Raw genomic sequence first — 21,043 nt, forward strand, 5'->3', positions numbered from 1 at the left:
AGGTTGCTAAAATCGGGATTTTACCGAGAATCGTTTTGGATTTCGTAGAATCGGAATCGTAGAATCGGATCTTAAATAGTAAGATTCTACTAAACTAATAAAAATACAACTCAAACTAACTTTCTCTAACAAAAATTATCTTCAAAAAAAATAAAAAATGAGCAAAAACCACACACACATATATATATATATATATATATATATATTACATTTATATAAAATTTGTCTTATATTCTAAAAACTAAATAAATAAATTAAATTTTAAAAGAATTGTTGATAATTTTATATGAACTAAATAAATAAATTAAATTTTAAAAGAATTGTTGATAATTTTATATGAATACGTTCATATAAAATTATCAACAATTCTTTTAAAATTTAATTTATTTATTTAGTTTTTAGAATATAAGACAAATTTTATATAAATGTAAATATTACATTGGGCTTCAAAAACTTGAAGTTTGCAAAGCCCATTTGGCCCAGCTGTACAATAGAACAAAATAGAGCACAAGAAAAGTATAAGGCCCAAGACCAATCTTATTTAGGCTTGCCCATCTGAAGAGAGCAAAAGTCCCTAGCGGCAGCAGCAGACGAAGAGAGCAAAATTCCCGACGAACGTTCCCCTGTTCCAATTCCCCAGTCGGCAGTGACAGCTCCTCTCGTCTTTTTCGGTAAGCTCTCTTAGCCTCTTGTTCCCTTTCTCCTCCTCTTCTGCTTCTTCTTCACCAAAACCCTAGCATTCTTTTTGTCCTCTGCATCTTATCTCCTCTCGGAGTTGTGCTGAGGCCGCGAAAGAGAAGGAATTGTTGCACTGTGGTAATCAATTTAGGGCTTCTTCACAACTCTTAAACCTAAAACAAGACCACAATCATGGATAATTCAGAATCGTTGGGATCGTATAGAATCGTACGATTCTACCTGCGATCCCGGCGATTCAACTCACGATTCTGCACAAGCCACGATTTTCCTGCGATTCGGATCGATTTGGGCATGTTGGATCACAAAATCGCACGATTCTACGAGTTAGAATCGCCATTTTAACAACCATAAGTACAGAGTTACTCGGTTTTACTGAAGCTTCTATCATGAATCTTATTTGGAGTGTTCCAACATGCGTTGTTTGTCATAGAGGTGTTTAGAGATATCGAAGATTGGAAACTAGACCATTCGTACAAAGATATCAACAAATTTGTTTAGACAAGAACATACTAATGTAGAACCAAAAGATTGGACAATCTTCACAAGAGTAGAGATAAGGTAGCTATATTACTATGAGCCCTCCACAAAAAATCTACAAGAGCATGGAATTGAAGAGGGAGAGGGAAACCTAGACCTGGAGGATGATGTAGATGGGCGTGGAGAGTGATTGCTGTTAATTCTCGATGCTGTTGTTGGTTAGTTATAGTATATAGAAGAGGAGAGGGTAATATTTGAAAGAGAAAAAGGTATAAGGGATGCGTTCCCCTCTTGAACGCCTTTTTATTTAGTTCTTACTTGTCAAAAAAATATTTGAATGAGAAAAAGAAGCGTGCATGAATGAAATGGTTGCTGGTTAGTTATAGGAGATAGAAGAGATGAGAGAGTAATATTTGAAAGAGAAAAAGAAGCGGTCATGAATGAATTGAAAAGAAAAGATCAACTTGATGATTGCTTGCTTGGACATGGTTGGAATTTCAACTTGAAGAGAGTGATTGCTATTAATTCTCGACTCTGTTGTTGGTTAGTTATAGGATATAGAAGAGGGGAGGGTAATATTTGAAAGAGAAAAAGAAGCATTCATGAATGAATTGATTGCTGTTTAGTTATAGGAGATAGGAGAGATGAGAGAGTAATATTTGAAAGAGAAAAAGAAGCGGTCGTGAATGAATTCAAAAGAAAAGATCAACTTGATGATTGCTTGCTTGGAAATGGTTGGAATTTCAACTTGAAGAGAGTGATTGCTATTAATTCTCGATTCTTTTGTTGGTTAGTTATAGGATATAGAAGAGGAGAGGGTAATATTTGAAAGAGAAAAAGAAGCGTCCATGAATGAATTGATTGCTGGTTAGTTATAGGAGATAGGAGAAATGATAGAGTAATATTTGAAAGAGAAAAAGAAGCGGTCATGAATGAATTGAATAGAAAAGATCAACTTGATGATTTCTGTTATTGGTTAGTTGTAGGATATAGAAGAGGAGAGGATAATATTTGAAAGAGAAAAAGAAGTGTTCATGAATGAATTGACTGCTGCTTAGTTATAGGAGATAGGAGAGATGAGAAAAAGAAGCGGTCATGAATGAATTGAACAGAAAAGATCAACTTGATGATTGCTTGCTTGGACATGGTTAGAATTTCACTTTTTAACTCAAAAAATAAGGTGCACACTTGGTATTAATTATAAAACTCATTAAACTAAAACTAACCATCCACTCCATAGAAACTCTAATACATTGCCGTTTCTACCAACCAAAAAAAAAAGAAAAAATACACTACCTTTCAATTTCTGTCTCTCTTTCATTCTTCGCTGCTGCCATTGCAGAATTTTTGTTTTCTGCTATCAGGCTTTAAAAAGGAAAAAAAAAAATCACGTTTTAATAAATGTTTTTATTTTTTAAATACAGAAGTTCCATTTAGTTTTTGTGAAAATAAATATATAAATAGAAAAAACTCATTTCTCTGCTTCCTATAATATTCATGGTAATGGCAAAACGCTTTTGGCACTGTATCCCTTCAACTGGAAGACCTAACTCAACTCTCTATCTATGCCTCTCATCTGCAACGAACGGCTGTTATTGGAAACCACTGGCAACTTGGGTAAGTTCTTTCTTCCCAAATCTGTATTTTCTCTTTCCCTCTCATTCTCGTTTCTGTCTATCTTCACTCTCTTCCAACTGGTTATAGTGTTTACTTGGGTAAATAAAAAAAGTGGCTTTAGACGTTTCCATGGAAATACAAGGCAATATTTTTTTATCCCATATAGCGCAAAGGAACAAATTCATAATCTATGTGGAGTCATTAGAATCTTAAATTGATTTATTAGGGGTGATACAAATGCCTGTAGTCTCCTTTCATAGGAATTGCCTAAAATTTTATTTATTGACTTTGGACAAAAATTACATAAAATCGAAAAAAGAATAGTGTTAAATACTGTAGGACTCAAATCAATTAATTTCAACCCTTTACAAACATAATACAAGAATTGTATGTCGGGAGTACACTGAAACAGCCACTGATTGTTATCTATGGTCCTTGTGTGAATACCAGTTGAGTCGTATTTGAGTCCACAATTGCAATATCTTGGACTCTTGGACCTAGTACATACCCCTTTTATGTAGATTGAATTTTGACACTGGCGTTAAATCCAGGATTAGAATTATATACAATGTCTTTTTAGCTGGTCTTATGTTTAAGTGATCATGCATTGTGTTGTTTCATTTAAAAGTAAGGCCCCCAAGAGGTCTTCTCAATAGTCAACCTGTCACTTGGATATGCTCTCTTGTTAGTTTTGTCTTTTCAAAAAATCTGCATTTAGATGTTGTAATGATAGATTATGAAGGAGATTATTTTTCTAGCTTTGAAGAATTAGCAAGTTTTTTTTTTTTTTGAAGATTTGAGCTCTCTTTTATAGTATTGCATCTACTTAAAATATTAGTTCTTTGAACCAGAACTACTATTTAGGTTGAGGCAGTCCCGATGGTGTTTGATTTGGACCCTTTTGATGATATCCTTCCTGACCATGCTACGAAGAATGGTAAGTAATGGTTTTGTACTATTGTCAACATGTTTTATATGAAGAGGTTTTCTTGCTTCAAAGGGCTGAATTGTTGATATTGAATGTTGTTGCAGCTAGGGCTGGTGTCAAATTCCAACCTAAGGCCAAACCCCGACCAAGAAGTGGTTCAGTGGTGTCAGTTACTTCCACACAATTAGTTCAGACTATTGATGTTGCGGATAATGGATCAACTGATCTGTATTCATCTTTGTCTACCTCAGAGGCTCTCAGGACTAAAGAACCGCTGGAAAACTGTAAAGACTGTTTACTAGGAGTTCATTCTTCTGATGACAATAAAAACTCTGAACCAGTGAACCCCTCATTAGAGTGTGTTGCGGTTAGAGAGAGTGTGGGCCCCATAGATGGTTTGCAATCACACTTTGTAATGGCTGAAAGCAAAGGAGATTGGCATTATGGCTTTGGTGCAAAATCAATAGGAGAGGTAAATATTTGTTTTTCTATTTCATGTTTATGGTGTATTGCGTCCATCTGATTTGTAAGTCCCATTATCTTCAGAATGCAGACGTATTATCTGGGTTGGAATCTCTTAATGAATTTCTTTCTCAATCTACCACTGGAACAGGTGAGTAGCTGAATGCCTTTTAAGCTGTTGTTAGATCCCTTTGCCTTGCTTGAATTTACTAGAGTGCTTTGTGTATTACATTGGCAGTGACCAATGCAAATAGGTCTCCACCTAAGATAGATGTTGTATAATATTGTAGTTGTCACGTTGTACAGTTAGTATTGTATGAGTTGTCACATGTGTACGGTTAGTATTGTATGAGTTGTCACGCGTGTACAGTTAGTATTGTATGAGTTGTCACCTACCCCTCAATACCATATATAGAATTACCATGTATATGGTTTACTTGTTCTCCACTTACCTACTCCCAGCTTTTCCTATATAAATACCATTGTATTATTGTATTACTCACTCAATAATATATACGTTTTCATATATTTTCTCTCTCTCTCTCTCTCTCTCTTTCAACATGGTATCAGAGCGGAAATCGATCCCTCTTTAAATATTTTTTTTTAGTATTATTCAGACTCTCCGATCTTGATTCCATCATGGCGTTCTCTCAGTAATCTCTTCTTGACGATCTCTCCTTGGTGATCTTAGTTCTCGTCTCAGCAATTTCTCTTGGATCCCTCCTTGACTCTCTCCTCGATAATTTCTCTCAGGTTCAACCCGGCTAGATCTTGGTTCTCTTATCTCGGCTCCTGCATCTCATTTGTTCGGCATCTCTTGTGATAAATACTAAGGAATCCCATCTTTTTGGGTCAGTCACCAGCACCAAACTGGAAGGCTCGAACTCTTTCAATGGTCTCGAGCCGTAGAGGTGTTCTTATGGGCTCGAGGAAAACTATCCTATCTTAAATCAACCAGATCCACCAGTGATGAAAAGATTATTGAGGCTTGGGAGAAAGAAGATGCTAAGATTAGGACTTGGTTATGGAACAACTTGGAGCTTGAGATCTTCAACAACGTGTCATTCCTAGAATCTACCAAAGATATATGGGAAAATCTTAGGGACATGTGTTCTTCAGAGAAGAATATTTCTCGAATTTATCAGTTGTATCAGGATATTTTTAATCTTCAGCAGGGAGATCATCTGTTGAAGATTTTTACTCAAAACTGAAGGGCATGTCGGAAGAATTGAATGTCTACCAACCATTGACTACAGACATAAAACAACAAAAAGGGCACAGTGAGGAGTTTCGGGTGGCAAAATTTTTATCTGGACTTAAACCCGAAGTTGGTCCGATCAGTTCGCAGATTTTGTCTGCCAAGGGGAGATATCCACAACAAGTGAGACTTTTGCTAGAGTTCGAATAGCATCTATTCATGCCCTTGTGATTGAGAAGGACAACCACTCTGCTCTTGTTGTTCCTACTGAGCGATATGATACTTTTCGTGGAGGAAGAGGGGACAGAGGTCCTTCCAACCCAGGCCGTGGTACTCGTGGCGACGGAGGGGGTTGTGACAGCAAGAAGTGTACTCATTGTGATCGAAAAAATCACTCTGTTGACTTCTGATCGGCTCTTCACGGCAAGCTAGCTTGGGCTAAATCAAGCTTCGGCAGTGTCTTTGCTCGTCACCGAAAAAGAGTAGTTAATCATGTTCCAACGATTGAAGTAGTAAACCCAGCCTTGCCACTTCCACCAGTCGCTTCAACGCATGGAGATTCTTCCATCTCTGCGCACTCTGATCTTGATCAACCTATTGCTGTTCGGAAAGGTAAACAGTCTTGTACCAATCACCTTATCTCCAATTTTGTATCGTATAATAAATTGTCGTCCTCCTTAAATCTTTTTCTTTGTCGTTATCCTCTATTGCTCTTCCTAAGTCCTTGTAGGGTGGAGGAAAGCTATGGAAGAAGAAATAAACGCTTTAAAATTGAATCATACTTGTGACCTTGTTCCTAAGCCTGTTGATACTCAGGTTGTTGGTTGTCGTTGGGTTTTTACTATTAAGAAGCCTGATGGTACTGTTAACTGTCTCAAAGCTCGACTTGTTGCTAAAGGCTACTCAGACTTATGGCCTTGATTATACTGAGACGTTCTCTCCTGTGGCCAAACCGAATTCTGTTTGTGTGATACGTCACTTCATTAATTTGATGTTAAAAATGCCTTTCTGCATGGTGACCTTATAGAGGCAGTCTATATGACTCAATCACCTTGGTTTGAGTATAAGGGGTAGTGTGTGTGTCATCTCAAGGAGTCTATCTATGGCCTCAAATAGTCCCCTCGTGCATGGTTTGATAAGTTCAGTAGAGCAGTGGTAGCTCATGGTATGACCAGAAGCCAGGATGACCACTCTCTCTTTTTTAAAAAAACGAAACGTGGTATTGTGATTCTTGTGGTGTATGTAGATATTGTTATCATCGGCAGTGACAAAGATGGGATACAAGTTCTAATCTATCACTTGAGTTTTAGCTTCCTTATCGTGGATTTGGGCAAACTTCGGTATTTTCTAAGAATTAAGGTGGCTTGGTTGGAGCAAGGCATTAGTCTTTCTCAGCGGAAGTATACTGGATATCTTGGTTCGAAATCTGTAGCTACACCCATGGAGACTAATGTAAAACTTAAGGTGGATAATGGTGACCCACTTGATGATCCAGAGATGTATCGGAGACTTGTAGGTAAACTTATTTACCTCACAATCACTCGTCCAGACATCTGTATGCAGCCAGTGTTGTGAGCCAGTTCATGACCAGTTCTCGGGTACCTCACATGGAGGCAGTTGTACGCATCTTGAAGTATCTTAAGGGTGCTCCGGGATGTCGTCTGCTTTATCGATGTTTTGAACATCTTCGGATTGAGGGATACACAGATGCAGGTTGGGCTGGTTTTCTTTCTGATCGACGATTCACCACATGTTACTGCGCCTTCATAAGAGGAAATCTAGTAAGTTGGTGAGTAAGAAACAATCAGTTATGGCTCAGTGCCGAAGTAGAGTATCGTGTCATGGCATACACTGCCTTTGAACTTACTTGGTTGAAAGTTCTTTTACAGGAACTTGGAATTTCAATCCAGTACCTAATTCCTCTCTATTGTGACAATCAGGCAGTTATTCATATTGCTAGCAATCCAGTCTACCATGAGACACATTAAAGTAGATTGCCATTTCTTTCGATCTAAAGTTGACTCGAATGAGATTGTTACACCTTTTGTTTCTTCTGGTAGGCAGCTAGCAGATATCTTCACTAAGGCGCTATTGATTCCATATGTAGCAAGCTGAGAGTTATTGACATTTACTCTCCAGCTTGAGGGTGAGTGTTGTGCAGTACTGTATGAGTTGTCACACGTGTATAGTTAGTATTGTATGATTTGTCACCTACCCCTCATTACCATATATAGAATTACCATGTATAGGGTTTACTTGTTCTCCACGCACCTATTCCTGTAGCTTTTCCTATATAAACACCATTGTATTATTGTATTACTCACTCAATAATATATACATTTTCATATATTCTCTTTCTCTCTCTCTCTTTCAACAATAGACATGGATGCTGAACTAAAGAACAACTTCTCAACGCCATGTACTGTAAATGCCGAAGCAGAGGGCTCTGTGCTGCCGTCAAACATGGCAATTTTTAATGTTTCTGATACCAGAAACACAAAAAAGGGACTCGGTATTCCCGCTGTTTCTCCCTTTGATGTCTCAACCTCTAGGCCATCTAATGCCGTGCTAGCGCATACATGTTCTGAACTTTCCATGGGCCTAGATCCTTTATCATGTGAAGAGGCTGTTGTTTCTAATAGTGGTGGAGATTTTTATTTAGATGATCAAAGGTTGGAAACAGAGGTGAAGACCTGTATTCTTTTTGTTTCTTCTTGTTTGTTATAATATAGCCATTCTATTATCTCATTAATGGTAGTTATGGGGTTAATTTGGTTTGATCTTTGGTTTGTTTCAGGAATTGGAGGTGTTTCCTTGCCTGGATAATCTAGATATTATGTCCGAGTTAACCACTAGCTCTGGTATATGCAAATTTCACCTTTCCTGATTGTTTGTTTTGCTTCATTTAACTGTGTTGAATTTCTTACTGAGGCCAACTTGAATGCAGGATGGTGGACTGGCAAGTTTCAATCTAGGCCCAAGGTACACATTGAGAAGGAGAAATCTAGAGCTAGAATCTCTGATCAAGATGCAGTTGAGTGTGTTTCATGTCCCCAGGATACTCAGTCGGTTCGTTCTGAAGTTGAATGCATTGGTGAGGTCTCAATCCCTGCATTCCCACTTGATCATGTTCTTAATTTCCCCTCCATTGAGGTTTGATGCTATTCCCGCAGATCCTACATCTGAACTCATGGTGAATGAAGAACCGACAAATCTTATGGGGACTTCTCAATCTGAAATGCCTGATGAAGTTGTATGACATTCGACTTTTGTGGTTCTTTTTGTTTAACTTGAATAAATTATTCTGTTTATTTGTTTTTATCTGATCCTAGCCGTTTTTTGTGTGTGTGTTTCTTCTTTTTTTTGAACAATAATTTTGAGTTAGGTTATTCAGAGGGCTAACCATAGAAAAAGAAAAACTAATACGATATCAGATCCTTTAGTGGAACACCAAAATGATTCCTCATCTGTTCAAGAGAATGTGGTCCGCAGATCAGCGAGGCAGTTGAGAAAGAGGATCAATGTGTGTGAACTTGTTGATGAGTCTGAGGATGAGGGTCATGATGATGCGGACTTCCCTGCAGAGGGTACTAATGTTTCTGTTATAGATGAAGATCATGAAAATGACACTGAATATCATGTGGAAAATGAGTCCCGAAATAAAAGAGTGCCAAGGAAGTCCAAGAAACCTGTTGCTGAGAAAAATAAGCCTGCTCGAAAGCATAACAAGGCCAATGAGGTAACAGTTCAATCTACAAAAAAGCCTCCTAAAAAGTTCTCTCACTCTACTCGGCAAAATAAAAGACGAGGTAACTTTATTTCCTGGGTGTTAAACTTCAGTGGCATGATGAATTTTTTCAATTGTGTTGAAAATACCTTTCGTTTTATAGTGGACAAGGTTTTGCTTGAAACTCCAGAGGATGAAATTGACCTCCAGAAGTTGCGTATTAGGGATCTTATTCTGCTTGCAGAGCACCGGGAGCGAATGGTAGTACATGCCAATCATTCTTTTATATATATATATATATATATATATATATATATATTGTCATGGTTATATGAAGCAAATCTTAGATCCTCTGTTGCTGTGTTACATGGACTTTCCTATTCCCCTCATTGAATTGTTGTTGACATGAGACAACATTGGTATGAATTTAGGATATGTGTTTGACACATGAATACAAAGAGACAATCCAATTCTCTACATGTGATGATGGTGGAAGAAAAAATATTCAAATTTGATAGCAGATTGTTTTGCAAATAGATGAAGACCCCACTCTCTTTTTTCGCATCATTCCATTTAATATAGATGGTGAATTTTTTTTTTTTTTTTTTTTCCCCATCTTCTTAATATGTTTACATCGTGTACAAGAAAGTCTAAAACAAATCCCTACAATCTGCTTCTAACTTACAGCAATAATACTAATCAAATTCCAGACTTATACCGTAGCAATCATGATAATTAAATCCCTATAAGGAGCTAAATATGGCTAATATTAGTGTCACAACTATCATCTTCCAACACTCCCTCTCAAGCTGGAGCATAGATGTCTCGAGTGCCCAGCTTGTCAAGTGCTAAATTAAAAGTCCTGCTTGACACTTCCGTCAAAATATGCTGATTCTCTGTCTTCACAAACGGAGTGCAAATTAATCCTTGTGTCAACTTGTCCTTGATAAAGTGTCTATCCATTTCAACATGCTTAGTACGATCATACTAAACTGGATTATGAGCAATGCTAATGGTAGCTTTGTTATCACACAAAAGCTTCAACGGATCCCTAAAATTTAAGCCCAACTCCTTTAACAAAGCCTTCAGCCACAATTTCTCACATAGACGATATACCATGAGCCATGGCTCCTAAATTCTGCTTCAGCACTGGAGGTGGCCACAACAGATTGTTTCTTGCTCCGCCACGTGACAAGATTACCTCCCATAAACGTGGAGTATCCTGAAGTTGATCTTCTATCTATTATAGATCCTGCCCAATCAGCATCTGTATACCCTTCCACTTCGAGATGGCTAAGGTTGGAGAATAATAGACCTATCCCAATAGCAGATTTTAAATATCTAAGAATCTTGTGTACAACCAACATGTGTGTTTCACAAGGAGCATGCATGAACTAAGTTACTACACTCACTGCATATGCTATGTCAAGTCGAGAATGAGCAGGGGTGGAGCCAGAAATTTTAGGTTGGGGGGGCCGGATTTGTACTATGTAACTAAAGTTTAAAATTATTATAAATCAATTGTAATATGATTTTTTTATAAATACTAAACAGAAAAATACAACTTAATAATAGACGAAAAATTGATATTAGAAAGGAAAATATAGAGAAAAAACGATGAGTTAAAATAAAAAAGAGAAGATGTACAGAAATAAGTATTGTCAAAGAATCAAAATTTCTTGATCAACTGTTTCAATATTTCAAAATCTAATTTTTGGAAGAAAAATTTCGAGTACTTTGATTTCACTTGGGAAAGATATACCTAGATAAAATATAAGAAAAAAAATAATGAATTTTAACTAAACAAAATAATTTTAAATTGAACAAGATGTCAATAAAGATTGCTATATAATTCTAGATATTTTTCTTGTAGATATCATTGTACAAAAATGTTTGACAAAAAATGCTTTAAGCTTTTTTATTAATCATGATGGAACATTAGTGATTTTTATCCTTTTTTTTTTTTTTTTTTTTTTTTTTTTCTTTCTTGAATTAATATTATAGATATTGTACACGTGTATATTTAAATAAATTAACAATGTGTTACAATAACATCTATAATAATAATGAGTTTCTTGACAATATTCGAGCTTTTAAAAGCATAGTTAAAAGGGTTCAAGTAGAACTTTTTTTAAATTTCAAGAAGACACATACTAAATTTATTTTCAAACTCTCTATTTTGGGGCTAATTTGGGGCAAATTCTCTATTTTGGGTCAATATCTATAATAATAATGAGCTTGATTTTCAAGAACTAACTCAGTATCATCATGTGTTTGATCAAGTTGATCAATAGGTAATTGAGTTGACTCATCAATAGGAGTATCACTAGGGAGTTCAGAAGAAGGGACTACCTCAGGATTACCTGTCATAGGAGTGTCTAATTGGTCCTTGGGCTGTTATAAGATGAAGATAAACGATGTGAAGACACGTAATTAGCGATGGGATATTTTACAATTGAAAAAGCATAACGAGAGGGAGGTTTTCTTTCCTGAGTGGGATAACGAGCTTGATTCTCAAGAACTAACTCAGTATCATCATGTGTTTGATCAAGTTGATCAATAGGTAATCGAGTTGACTCATCAATAGGAGTATCATTAGGGAGTTCAGGAGAAGGGACTACCTCAGGATTACCTGTTATAGGAGCGTCTAATTGGTCATTTGGTTAATGAAGAGGTGGCTGAGAGGTATGTGTCTTATCCCTTCTTGAGTATTACAAATCTGTGTGGCTCAAGGAATTCCTTTGAAGTCAATGTAGAAGTTCCAGTAGATGATGATATGCTGGTTAAACGAAGTGGCAGCACATCCCAATACTTCTCCTGATTTTCCAAATTCTCCCCCTGAAGAGAAGCGTCTGAATCTCCCACTGAATAGTAAGCCTGATCTTCAACAAAAGTAACATCTATAGAAACAATAACATCTATAGAAACGATCATCTTTGCTGGAGGAGGCTGATAGCATTTGTATCCCTTTGTGTGGCAGAGTATCCCGAGAAAATGCACTTGAGTGCTCCAGATCCAACTTACTCTGGTGTTGTTTCTGAATATAAGTATAACAGGCACAATCAAACACTTTGGGTGGGATATGAAGAAGAGATGGAATAGAGTGTGTTTTTGGATAGGGACCGAACAGGGATTTGGAACTGAAGGACTCCCCCCCCCCCCCCCCCCCCTTTTTTGGATAAGTAAGAATATAGTAGTATTAGAAAGCATTAAAAAGGGGAACGCATCCCGAAGACTATACAGGGGCCAAAGCCAAATAAAAGGTCCTAAGGACTCAAGGAACCCAAGAAATCAACAATTTTTTTTATAGATTTACAATTTCTCCCCATCCCCCGCTCCTTCCAAATACACCACCAAAAGCAAAGGGGAGTCACCCTTCAAATATCATGGGCATGGGCCCCCATGCTGCAGCCTGTCCAAATGTCCATCAAATCTCTCGAAGACTGAGGCATAACTCATTGGACTCCAAACAAACCAAAAATAAGGCTCGTGAGCCATGGGGCAAAGAGTAATGAGTCATGAGTCATGAGATATGCTACTGTAAGGACAAAATCTCCTTAGAAGGATTTAGGAACATTCATAGCAAAGAGTAATGATCTAGCTACCTCTAAGAGATGGCGATTTTTATGCTGGGCTACACCATTTTGCTGGGGTGTATCAATATGATGAATGATGCCATGAGCCTAAAAATATACCCCAAGAAGACCCTTCTTAAAATACTCCCCTCTATCTAATTGTAGAATCTGCACTCTCGTGTTAAACCGGGTAAGGACCATTTGATGAAAGGATTGGAAGGTGTTAAAAACATTACTCTTTTCTTTCCACGGGTAGCTCCAAGAAACACGAGTGAAGTCATCAATAAAAGAAAAAACCATTTAGAACCTGAATTGTTAGGAACACAGGATTGCCCCCACACATCACTATGAATAATTAAGAAAGGCAAAAAAACTTATATTAGAACTTGAAGGAAAAGAAGTTCGATCGTGTTTGGCTAACACTCAACTATAATGAAAATCAGAAACATCAACTTTGGAGAGTAAAGATGGGAACAGTTTATGCAAATAGCTAAATGAGGGTGTCCTAATCTTTTATGCCATAACCAAATCTGCTCTTCTGATGTTGACCGACCCGCAACTTGATTTGTTTTTCCATCTGGAGCCCAATTCATATCCAAATAGTACAGACCACCTCTTTCTCTACCAAAACCAATCTTCGCTCCCGTTAGAAGATCCTGAAAAACACAATGAGTATCAAAGAATGTTACTGAACATTTAAGAGCCTTAGTAATCTGACTAGTGGACAATAGGTTACCTGTTAAACATGGAACATGTAAGACAGTAGAGAGACACATAGAAGAAGTTAGAGGAATGGAACCTTCCGCAAACACAATAGAAGTAGATCCATTTGCTGTATTGAAACTCTTTGTACTAGGATGATTGCTATAAGAAAAAAAATTAGATTCACGTGTTGTGATTAGTAGTACCCAAATCTATAATCCAGGATGACTCATCATCGCTAGAAGTGCTAAAGGCTAATCCAAGGTTACCTGTATTGGTTGGTTACGTGTATTGGTTGTTTTACAGGAAACATATTTTTAGAATAGCTTTTGAGCATAATCTTTCATCATTTGATTTACCTGGGCTTGAGAATACTTTGGCTGGAGAAAACCAGAAATTTAGAGGTAACCTCAGACATGTTTTCGTGTCTATGGTGTGAAGAATCGAAGCCTTAAGATGTTGTCAAAGAAAAGGTCAGTGGTAATCGCTCAGACTGGTGATCCACTCACACTACACTCAAATCCCTCGTCCTTTTCTTTTCTCTCTTTCTCAACACTATTCATGTTGATTTTTGGAGAAAAATTTTCTGTATATTTCATCTTCTTAATATGTTTACATCTTGTACAAGTATATATAGGAAAGAGAGACTATATGAGGAAAGAAAGCCTAAAAGTAATCCCTACAACCTGCTCCTAATCTGCTCCCTAATCTGCTCCTAACTTATGTTAATCATAATAATTAAATCCCTAACTTACAGCAATCATGATAATTAAATCCCTAAATAAAGGAGCTAAATATGGCTAATATTAGCTGTCACGACTATCATCTTCCAAGAATAGATTCTAATTGAATATATTCTTAAAGAATAATAACATCTTTCCTAAATGTGCTGGACGTGTCACGTGTCTACATAACCACACTTAACACTTAGAAACATTTCAGGCAAGTCCCTGTGTCCTGAGATTTGGAAAATATGGAGGTTTAACGCTTACACAATCACATCCATACACATACTCGAGTCCATGTAACATAGATCGATAAATAGTATATGCATTAATTTATTTTTGTTAATTCTTTTTTTTTTTTTCTCCATTGGAATAGTCATGATTTTTTTTTCCTTTGCATAGCATTTCCATAGCCTTAGTAGCTTGTGTTGCTAATTTTAGCATCTCTAATTTTCTTACTACTATTTTTTTTTTCCTGGTGCAGAATAAGGAGGTGACAACATCAGAAACACCATTAACTGATCACAGGTATTGAAATTCTTTGAACAGGGTCTATTTTCTGATGAACTTTCATCGTAACCCTATACTCTGATGGTCAGTGTATCCGAAAATCTTGACCAAAGCCTGGAGGGGGGTTGAAAGGTGTATTCACAGATTTTACCAAAAATTTAAATTTTAAGCTACTAATAATGATATTTTGAATTTCAACTAACTAGTAGGCATGAAAAAATTATTCATGTTTGCACAAATAGAGCAAGTAAATAAGGTAAACACGCGGTTTTTACATGGAAAACCCAATAAAGAAATTCCATGAGACCTAGTCTAAATAGATCAATTGAGAAAAGGTATTACACGGTAGGCTAACCAGACTCTAGCCCAAGAATTCTCCAGTTACCTCTCACTCAAACTCTGGCCATACATTCTCCTTGAACTCTACTGCTTCTAGTCAATGAATCTACTGCTCATGCGACCCGTTTCTTCTTTTGCACAATGATATCTTTGACTAGTGATGTACATTTTATGTATATGTGTAGAAGATGCTTCCTGTGTTAAAAAGTCCTTGTAGCACTAGGATCTCTAAAATTCAACACTCAGATAACATACATCGTCTCTAGTTGATGAATGTACAAAGAAAGAAAATTCTAGCATGAGTTGCTAGAATGCACCCCAAGGGGTTGGCTCAAGTGGGTAAGTCATCTGACCCTGGTGCCTCATGAAGGCATCAACTCTAAGAGTGCAAGCAAATTTTTTTTTATTATTATTATTTTTGGAGAAAGGGGGGGGGGGGGGGGGGGGGGGTGCGTTGTTCAACTAGGAAAGAAAAAAAAAGGTTGCTAGAATGCAGTCAATATGATTGTATATGGTTGAGTAATGTGATGCTTGCTCAGATGCCTCTTATTTTCTGAAACCATAAGGTCTTTATGTCGAGTTTAGATGCATAAAAGGATTGGGGTTGCAAGTGTTTAAATCTTATATGGGAACTCATTCTTTTTTCTTTTTTCTTTTTTTTTGATAATTAAGCAAATTTATTTAAAAACGTTCAAAAGGGGAACGTGTCCCAATGACAACAAAGGGATCCTATGGTCCCAAAGAAGAAATAAAATCAATCATCTCCTCCGGGGAGGAACAAAGCCTACCCGAACCCCAAAAACATAAGGATGAAATAAAAGCTAACTTAAGAACAACAATCGAGGATTCATTTCCTTCAAAAGATACATTATTCCGCTCCCTCCACAAACACCACCATAAACACAAGGGCGCCATCTTCCAAAACCTACAAGCATGGCCTCCCACATAGCACCCTCTCAAAGCCTCCATCAATCCTCTTGTAGATCGAGGCATAACCCACGAAATCCCAAACATTCCAAGCAAAAGACACCAACAAGCCAATGCCACTGGACAATGCATAAGAAGATGATCCACCGTTTACCCATTGCACTTACACATACAACACCAATTAACTGTGATTTGTCTTCGCCTCCTCAAATTATCAAGCGTCAAGATCTTGCCCCACACCACTGTCCAAGTAAAAAATGCCACTTTAAGCGGCACCTTAGATCTCCACATTGTTTTCCACGGAAACATAATCCCTGTAGTATCTGAGAGGAATCGGAAAAAAGATCTCACTTTAAACATTCCCCACAAAGCAGGCACCCAAACAAGCGAATCTCTATCTCCGCCACGAATCTCAAGCCGATATAAATGATCTAACAACCCGTAAATATCGTCCAACTCCCAATACTGAAACGCTCGCACAAACCACATATCCCAAGTCAACCTCCCGCTATCAAGCCGATAGCAATCAGCAACCGAGACATGCCTATCAACAGCAATCCTAAACAATTTGGGGAATGAACAAGCAAGGGTACAATCACCACACCAAAGATCCTCCTAAAACCTCACATCCCTACCATCCTGAACTCTGAATCTGATGTGTTTGGAGAACTCATTCCATCATTTCCTAATGGATTTCCAAACGCCCACCCCGATAGGAATCCTCACCAAACACGAACACCACCCCCTCTTTTCTTTCCCAAACCGGTACAAAATAACCCTCTTCCACAGCCTATGACGTTCCACTCCAAATCTCCACAATCACTTACCAAGGAGAGCCCTGTTAAAAGGCACCAACCTCCTTATCCCAAGACCTCCGGCTTGAATCGGCCTACAAACCTGCTCCCAACGAACAAGGTGATACTTAAATTCTCCTTATAATCCACCCCATAGAAAGTTCCTTTGGAGCCTCTCAATCGAACAAGCAACCACAGATGGAATCTGGAATAAGGATAAAAAATAAGTAGGGAGACTTGATTACGGGCTTTTCAAAAGAGTGACCTTCCCACCTTTTGATAAGTACTGCTTCTTCCACCCTGCAAGTCTCCTCTGTACCCTCTCAATCACCGGATCCCAAACACCCACCGTCCTCGAAGGAACTCCCAAAGGTAACCCAAAGTATGTAATCGGAAAGTTACTAATTCCACATCCAAGCACAGAGGCTAACTCCCCAATATTCTGCACTTCCCCCACTGGAATCAAGGCACTCTTCCCTACATTCACTTTCAAGCCTGAAACCGCCTGAAAACAAATCAACACCGATCTCAAGTACCTCATATGGGACACCTCAGCCTCACAAAATACCAACGTGTCATCCGCAAACAATAAATGAGATATCTTTATATGATGAGCATCACCCCCACCCACCATTAACCTCTTTATAAACCCTAACTCCACCGCCCTCCCCATCAACCTACTAAGAGCCTCCATAACAAAGGATCCCTCTGGTGCAAACCTCGCGAGCTAAAAAAAAAAAAACCTGTTGGAGACCCATTAACCAACATCAAAAATCTAGCTGAAGATATGCAAGCCTCAATCCAACTCCTCTATTTATCCCCAAAACCCATTATCTACATCAAATACAACAAGAACTTCCAGCTCACATGATCATAAGCTTTCTCAACATCTAGCTTACAAAGAATCCGTGGGACGCCACTTCTCAACCTCGTATCCACACATTCACTAGCGATAAGAGTTGAGTCAAGAATCTGACGCCTACCTATAAATGTGTTCTGAGATTCCGAAATGATATCATTCAGAACACCCCTCAATCTTAATATTAGAACTTTAGCTTTTTATTTATGAATACAGCTCAACAAACTAATAGGTCTAAAGTCCTTAACATTCGAAGCTCTCCCCTTCTTTGGAATAAGTGCAATTAACAATGCACTAAGGAACTCTTAAACCTCCCCTGAATATGAAAGGCATGAAATGTAGCCATCACCTCTCCCCTAACCACAACCCAAATCTCCAGGAGGAATCTCATAGTAAAACCATCCGGCCCCGGTGCTTTGTACCCGTTACAACTCCTCAGCGCCTTCAGCACTTCCTCTTCAGAAAAAGTACTCTCCAAATCATCTCTATTAATTTTAGAAATGACGTCAAACTGCAGACCATCAAGCTGGGGTCTCCATAAATAAGGCTCCATAAACAAACCATGATAAAAAGAGACAATCCCCCTGCATACATCCTTCTCCCTAACTAGAACCTCCCCATCAATTGTAATCCTCCCAATGTGATTACTCCTCCTATGGGCATTTGCAAGGCGATGGAAAAACTTAGTGTTCTTATCCACGAGATTTCTTCCGCCACTGCAATCTCCTTCTGACACGCATCCCTCCTACTTTTGTAACCCTCATCAATGCCACCCACACCTTCCCGCCTATCAATCTTGGCAATCTCCGCAAATGCCCTATTCTTCCTTCACTCCAAATTCCCAAACACCTCCTTATTCCACCTTTTAATTTTAGCCTGTAACCACATATTCTCAAAATGGAAAGGAGTACTCCTCGTCCTCAATCCCTCACAATCTAAAACCACAGGAATATGATTAGATGTCGGTCTAGCCAAAGCTGCCTGTACCACGTCCAGAAACTTCTCTTCCCAGTTTCCCGAGAGAAGGAAACGATCCAATTGTGACAAGGTAGGAGCCTCTCTACCACTCCCCCATGTAAACTTAGCTCCCTTTAGCGGTAGATCATGCAGGTGGTAACCGTCAATGAACTCAGAAAATTGCTCCATAGCCAATGACCATCTTCCTCCTAGGGGATCTAACAATATTGAAATCCCCCCCCCCCCACACACCACGGCAAACCCCATTGATCCTTCACTCCAGGAAGTGGTTGAATACACTCCAGGACCTCAGCCCCCTCCCATGAGACCAACTCCCTGTCAAAGAGCGCATTATCCTCTGTATCCCACCCGTCTTCATCAGCAATGCTACCCACTCCATTACAAGTAGGAGAGCGTAAGTAACCATCCAAGTCCTCTCCAATTGCTTCGGAACCAAAATCCAAAATTCGGTTCAGTCCATTCAGCGCCTTGTAAGTATGTAGCTCCTTCACCAGAGCCGAGGCATCTTCATTACCAATTTTGAACCTCATATTTCTTCCCACACAAACCGTCACCCATCAGCTTTTTTCAGAGTCAGACCTCTGTAATCATCCTCCCCTGGCGTCACATCCCTTTCTGACAACCCGAGGCCCCCACCTCCGTTCATCCACCCATCCTTCTCCTCATCATCCACCCATCCTTCTCCTCATCATCCACCACTCCTTCCATCACAGGCGAAAGTCGATTATTCTCCCCCACCACCCCCCTCAACACCCAACAAGGAGTAGAAGCAGAAGAAGGAGTAGAAAGAGTTTTTTGAGATTGCTGAGAATGGAACATACCAGGTCCACCTTCCGTCTGATTATGAATGACCCATTTTTGTTTTTCATGGCGTGACCAACGCCTTTCATGACGCCACTGTGAAGCATCGGATTGGCCATTCCCATTAGAAACCTCAGCCACTGAAGAGAGAGGCCCGAACTTGTTCTCTGAAACACTCTGACAGCACATATCACGTTGAAAACTCTTCCCTCTTGCACCCAGCCCAGTATTTCTTGTACTAACCTTTACCTAATTACTCTTCTCTGCCGTCGACCAATGTCTACCCTTAGACCCATTTTGCAGCGAAGGTGCCAATATCCTCTTCTCTCTCTGTGAAGCTGTAAACACTTTATCATTCACAATTTTCCTATCTCTATCCTTCGTAACAGCATCAGAGGTGGATAACCCAAGTAAAGAAATGGAAAGCCCTTTATTATTGGATCCCCACTGGATCGCCCTCTTACTGGCTTGAGTATCTTCAAGACGCCCAACCGTCCATTAAACTTAAGCCTATCAGGCCCAACACCAGCATCACATACTAAGGAAGTATCCACTGGCCCAGCAAACCACGCTTGTCTATGGGCTGCCCCAGGCCCAAAGCCTTGTTGTGGACAGGCCCCTCCTCTACCAGTAAAATTAGATGAGCCAGGTCCATGCCCCGGCCCACCATCATCAAAAATATCTTGCTGAATCCTATCTCTGATACACCCATGTGGCCTTACACACGTACCCTCTCTCTCATCCCAAGTCGCTCTCCGTGACGTGAATCTGACGCGTCTCTGTCGTTGGCCTGAAAGCTGGATTTGTAGCTCCGTTTGCCATGGCTAGACGGCGCTTTCCTCCCCTCATCTTCTTATCCCGACAAAGATCCGCACCAGGTCGTCCAATAAACGTCTTCGGAAGAATACATGGAGTTGCTTCTTCTATCAGTACAACCTTGAAAGCCACCCGTTGATCCTCAACGAACAGCACCTCTGGTATCACACCACCGTTGGAGACGAGAATGACAACTCTATTTCCGTCAGCCGAGATATCTGCCTCCACTTCGCTAAATCCGCCGCACAGATATCCTATGGCTTTAAAGAGCTTGTGACACCATAGATGTAAAGGAAGCCCGTTAATCACCACTCTTCTTTTCCGGTTCCTCAACCTCACCGCTGAGCAGCCAACCACGAAATACCACACATCCATTGACAACCAAGCATCACCCCACATCTTCTTTCCATAAACCAGAGCCCTGTGTGCCTCGAATTCTGATGGAAATCTAAACAGAAGAAGACCATCCGGCAAAGATGTCACCCTCAACCCACAAGAAATCATCCACGTCTTTGATGCCCACTCCTCAATCCTTTCGATACAACCTACATCTTTTGTTGAATCGTCCAACCAGACCCGATTTCAGCATATCCTCCCGAGCCAACGTACTATGAGCATCAACCCTAAAAACGTGACCCTCTCTGGATCGGAAGGAATCAATCTCACCATTTGTCGCGAGGCGAGGCAATTGAGCCGTATCCAGAAAAGACTTGCCCACCTCATTATCTATACATCTAAATATAATAATATCCTTGATCTGTGTGCCCTTACAGATCAGAATTCCAAATCGCCATAAAATTGCCTTTTTATATGGGAACTCATTCATGCAGGTTCACCCAATTTGAAGTAATTTTGACTTTGATGTGTCAAAATTACTCCATTGACGGATACCTTGATCCATCAAAGTTA

The 21,043-nt window shown here is 39.1% G+C and overlaps 1 protein-coding gene across 1 annotated transcript in view; it reads left to right on the forward strand.

Moving 5' to 3' along the window:
- The first annotated feature begins 530 nt into the window (after positions 1-530).
- The window catches only part of LOC132311172 (uncharacterized), a 46,206-nt gene continuing 25,693 nt past the window's right edge, over positions 531-21,043 (forward strand). Inside the window, exons 1-12 of the mRNA XM_059808939.1 lie at positions 531-671; positions 2,721-2,793; positions 3,658-3,730; positions 3,826-4,193; positions 4,268-4,334; positions 7,762-8,066; positions 8,179-8,242; positions 8,329-8,475; positions 8,555-8,634; positions 8,767-9,190; positions 9,272-9,369; positions 14,595-14,638. Coding sequence (XP_059664922.1) covers positions 3,673-3,730; positions 3,826-4,193; positions 4,268-4,334; positions 7,762-8,066; positions 8,179-8,242; positions 8,329-8,475; positions 8,555-8,634; positions 8,767-9,190; positions 9,272-9,369; positions 14,595-14,638 — 1,655 coding nt within the window. The 5' untranslated portion in view covers positions 531-671; positions 2,721-2,793; positions 3,658-3,672. The remainder of the gene's footprint in view (positions 672-2,720; positions 2,794-3,657; positions 3,731-3,825; positions 4,194-4,267; positions 4,335-7,761; positions 8,067-8,178; positions 8,243-8,328; positions 8,476-8,554; positions 8,635-8,766; positions 9,191-9,271; positions 9,370-14,594; positions 14,639-21,043) is intronic.

This window comes from Cornus florida, unplaced genomic scaffold, assembly GCF_030987335.1.
Source record: "Cornus florida cultivar Cherokee Brave unplaced genomic scaffold, ASM3098733v1 CherokeeBrave_3.0.0_Hap2_Chr06, whole genome shotgun sequence".
Taxonomy (NCBI): domain Eukaryota; kingdom Viridiplantae; phylum Streptophyta; class Magnoliopsida; order Cornales; family Cornaceae; genus Cornus; species Cornus florida.